Genomic DNA, 4,469 nt, shown 5'->3' with positions numbered 1-4,469 from the left:
CGTAAGTTTTCAATTTTTCACAAGACTCACCACACTGTAAAAAACAGATTTGTGGGTTTACCAGATGTAGACCTACATATCCAGTAAAACTATTGGGTTCTCACTAGATGTCTGTTTAAATAAATATAAAAGGTTTTAAATGAACCTAGATTTCCCGGTCACCAAGAACAGGTTAAACTCCTGAACACTGCTGATCTCTTATTTGCATACCTGCTCAGTTCTTTCTCCTTTCATCTCGTGCTTTTGTTTGGGGTTGAGTGTGTGTGCGCATGTGTGTGTGTGTGTGTGCGTTGCACGACGATGCCTAAGGCTAAAGGCTGCCTTCAGTAGTCATCCCCTCCTCCTCCTGCTCCTCTCCATGGGCTTTCTTGTTATCTGGCAACAGAATACTAATAAAATGCAGTGACTCCAACATGTCTGCTTGCCTGTCGCCTCCTCCTGCCTCTTTGCACGCAGGTCTAACCTCACGCCTACTGGGATTTAACCCTTTTCTGGACCAGCTCGTTGAGCAACAAACTAACATCAGTGCATACAGTGGCATAAACATCTTGGAATTTAGGCACATTGATTTCAGCACAGGTGATCCTACAGGGGGCTGAGCAATCTATTATGTACTATAACTTAAGCCGGTGTAATATTCCTCTAAAACAGCACAAAAAACTTTTTTTTTGGAATTGGTTCAACCGGCATAATACCAACTTTTTTTAATACATGAATTCAATTTGCATTTATTCAACTTTAACAGCATTACAACAGAAGCACTACTTACAGAAATATAAAAACAGTTCCAGGCACCACCACACAGTGTTCTATGTCTCCAAAACAATATGTTTTTAGTGGTTCTGTTGTTGCATTTGAACACATATATACAACTACATCTTTCAATAGATTGTACAAATCAATATAACTTATTATGTCCTGAGTCTGTGAAGCGCACGACAGCCACCCACATCGTAGGTGACCCTTTTTTCCTTTTTTTTTTTGGGTTCATTTCTATCTTTTGTTGCATCGTAAACAAACAAATACTCCAAAATCCGTCTAGCAAGGAAGAACAAATATGAATAAAATGGGAGCAATAACTCAAAATAATTTAACACCACGCCATAATGTCCTTTAAATAACAGGTTAACCTACATGCCTATGTGCTCATATTAATCTGAATAGTCGAGCAGTTGAAATATTGCTGTGGTACAATAGTCGTCGTTTTCTTCTCAGCCTGACAAATGAAGTCTGTCGCCGTTGAACTCAACTCAAAGAGGCCAGCGAAAGTCAAGGGGATCGACGATTGTGACTTCAAATGCCTCTTTTCAGCTTATTTCCCTTTAAGGCCCTACTTAGCACGAAGCCACTACAAACAGTCTGCTTGCTTGTATGAAAGTCCAGTCTGTTTTTTTTTTTGCTCTTCAGTCCCTTGTCCAGGTCAGTAGACGGCCCCTAGGCTCTGCACAGTGCCTGGGTGCTGTAAATGCGATCCTTGCTGGTACCAGGGACTGCTGTAGTCTTCCAGGTAGGAGGGCGGTGTGGAGCTAAGAGGGGGCTGAGGGCCCTGGCCCCGGCCAACCTGTCCTGAGTGCGCATTACTGTCCCATACGGCCGGGGAGGGTGGTGAATTGCAGGCCATGGAGTCGCTGGCATTTGGGCTGTGTTCCAGCGGGATCTCACCATTCTTGTACAGCTTCTTGAACTTGGACCGCCGGTTCTGGAACCATATTTTCACCTTTTGAAAGAAAGAAGCACATATATTGAGTTATCTGTGTTTTGTGTGTGATAAATTATAGACAGTATTCCTGATATTTGGAGTTAGGTGGTCATTTGCCTACGCTGGCAAAAAATAGCTGCTTTGACTTTGTAAAGTCAGTTAACTTGTTTATTTTTCATCAAAACTAATAGTAAGTTAGCAAAAACATCACGGAAACGATGATGATATCTCAACAACACTGTGGAATCTGAGTTGACCTGACTAAAGAGGAAAAGGTAAGAGAACACAAAAAGCCTACATAATATTCTACAGTGCTTGAAAAATACGTCTTTAAAAAAGGCATTAATTTATATCATTACGGGTATTAAAACACCTGAAAATGTACTATGAAAGATTCAATGATGTGCACAGCACATCTGTAACTATTTCATCAACTGGTTTCACGATATAGACCTTCAGGTCACGTTCGCTATGCTGGACGTACAGCGTCAGGAGGGCTGTGTTGGGTTGTGTGTGTTCTGGGTTGTACCTGTGTCTGTGTGAGGCCAAGCTGTGCTGCAAGCTCCGCTCTTTCAGGCAGGGCCAGGTACTGGGCTTTCTGGAAGCGCCGCTGCAGTGCTGCCAGTTGGAAACTGGAGTAGATGGTGCGGGGCTTGCGGATCTTCTTTGGTTTGCCATTGACCATCCGGACTTCAGTCTCCACTTCTTCTTTTACTGCTGATAGAAAGGATCAATAAATAAATAAATAAATACTTACATAAACAAACTTGTGGATATATCTTGCTGTATTAAAAAACAAATAGCAGTATATATAGCAAAAAATATTAAATTTTAAATTAACATGTTTATCCTTCCACCACTAGTATAACATGGTTAGACTGAGTGCAGTTGACTAGTTCAAGTTAAGCCAGAAAAGGAATTTTGTAAAATGTTGGACTGTTTTTTTTTTTTAAACTTGTCTAATATGGTAAGTTAAACCATTTAATTTAATTTGATACAACGTTTTAACAGAATTGCAGTTAAAATATTTGTACTTGTTAGTCTGATACTAGAGCAAGTATAAGTATAAGCAGCCTATTATACTGTTTCACAGGTGCTGTAATATTAAACTTATTATGTAACAATTAGCACGAGTAAGCCTATTGCTGGTTGTTGATTTTCCATATTATTATTATTATTATCACTATAATTATTATTATTATTATTATTATTACTATTATTATTTCGTTTATATTCGAATTTCATTCGTGTTCTGAGTTTGTTTTAAACGACCACAAATGACCAGTTCCGTTTAATGTTTACAGTACAATACTTCCCTATTAAAAGCATTTAAATTTACTACTTAAGACCGCAGACATAGAGATAATTTTTTATTGTTCCTTGAGGGAAAATTCTGTTTTATATATTAATATGATACACATTTGGTTATCTATCAATCATAGCCGTTTAACACTGAGCCGCGCAGGCTAACTGTTGTAACAAAATCATCTCGCGATTGTTGGAAGCGCGAGACTCCTTCACATTAAACCGAAATGAATTTATTTCTTCGCCCTATGTAGCAGAAATATACACGACACACTCTGATGACGACATAAACGTCTTTAAAATAAAATTAGGGAAAAGCGGGACAGAAAAAATGAGGTGAAATCGCTACTGTAGAATGAGCTTAAATATAGCTAAACATATTTAGAAAGAAAGAAAGAAAGAAAGAAAGAAAGAAAAAGAAAAACTCTGCTGTGGGCCAAGTTTAATTTGTTGCTCATCCGCGCGCACAGATTCTACGCGATGTACGATCCGCTTTTGTCAGGTCTACTCAGATTCCCCACTGCTGTTAACACAATACTATATTTTTGTTCTTGTTCACTTCGCATTGGAATTTAAATAAAATCAACATCTAAACTTTACTTTACGTTTCCTTACTAAAACTAAAACTGACCCACTTTTCCTGTGCACGTTGAAAAAAAAAACAGTATCACTACCGCAGCTGCCCTTCCTCATTCCCGTGTATTCCTTATTCACCCTGAGCTACAGTGTAAAATGTCCCACCTGTATTCTGGGGAGGGCTCTGCAGCTCCCTGCCGTAGTGTCCGTACTGCCTGTAGGACGGGCTGTAGGGGTACTCTGCCTTGCTGGGGTAAGGCCCCGCTGGACCCATGCCGGACATGTTGAACTGGGGGTAGGCGCCCATAGGCTGAGTCTGGTAGGGCTGCCCAGAGTAGTAGTCGCTGTAGTAGCCCATGTCCGTGGCTGAAGACTCGGGCAGTGTGGGAGAGTCTTTAGACGACGGGTGGCAACTCATAGAGCCCGAAAGATCTGCAGAAATCCCGGGTATCTTCCTCTCATAAGCCGGTCCACTCATCGTCGGTGGCGGGGAAGAAGAAAAAAAAAAGGAGAAAGAAAGGTGTCCACTCTTATGTCCTAGTCCTGCGATGTATCTGCAGTTTAAGAGGGGAAATGCAGATGTGGATGTGGCAAAGAGGGCAAATCCTTGGAGGGCTTCTCTTGCCCACTTCTCTCAGCTGAACTTACTCCGACTGTGGCGAAAAGCTGCTTTGTGGAAACTGAGTTATAGGGAGGCAGAGCGCGAGCTGTGATCCTATTGGCTCAAAAGTTCGGTGCAGTCCACTTTCCGTCCACGAGGGGGCGGCTCTCTCCTAAACGTAAGCTTTGCTAGATATATTTTTATGAAAGTTTCGATTTTAGTGGGATATTTGTTGTGTGAATCTAATAAACGTCTAAATGAGCTTTTCCTAGTCCCACTACACTGTTT

At 40.9% G+C, this 4,469-nt stretch overlaps 1 protein-coding gene across 2 annotated transcripts; it reads right to left on the bottom strand.

Moving 5' to 3' along the window:
- Window positions 1–712: 712 nt before the first annotated feature.
- On the bottom strand, window positions 713–4,058 carry dlx3b (distal-less homeobox 3b). Of its 2 annotated transcripts, none has more exons than XM_036572179.1 (3): window positions 3,746–4,058; window positions 2,229–2,416; window positions 713–1,717 (listed from the first exon to the last, which is right to left on the bottom strand). In XM_036572179.1, the coding sequence occupies exons 1-3, from the start codon at window positions 4,056–4,058 to the stop codon at window positions 1,421–1,423; spliced, it is 798 nt and encodes a 265-aa protein (XP_036428072.1). In that variant the 3' UTR covers window positions 713–1,420. The 2 variants fall into 2 exon arrangements, with proteins under 2 accessions (XP_036428072.1, XP_036428073.1); XM_036572180.1 differs by having other exon boundaries at window positions 2,229–2,413.
- Window positions 4,059–4,469: the final 411 nt, after the last annotated feature.

The sequence above is a fragment of the Colossoma macropomum genome, unplaced genomic scaffold (genome assembly GCF_904425465.1).
Source record: "Colossoma macropomum unplaced genomic scaffold, Colossoma_macropomum, whole genome shotgun sequence".
Taxonomy (NCBI): domain Eukaryota; kingdom Metazoa; phylum Chordata; class Actinopteri; order Characiformes; family Serrasalmidae; genus Colossoma; species Colossoma macropomum.
This window is presented reverse-complemented; position numbering and strand designations above follow the sequence as displayed.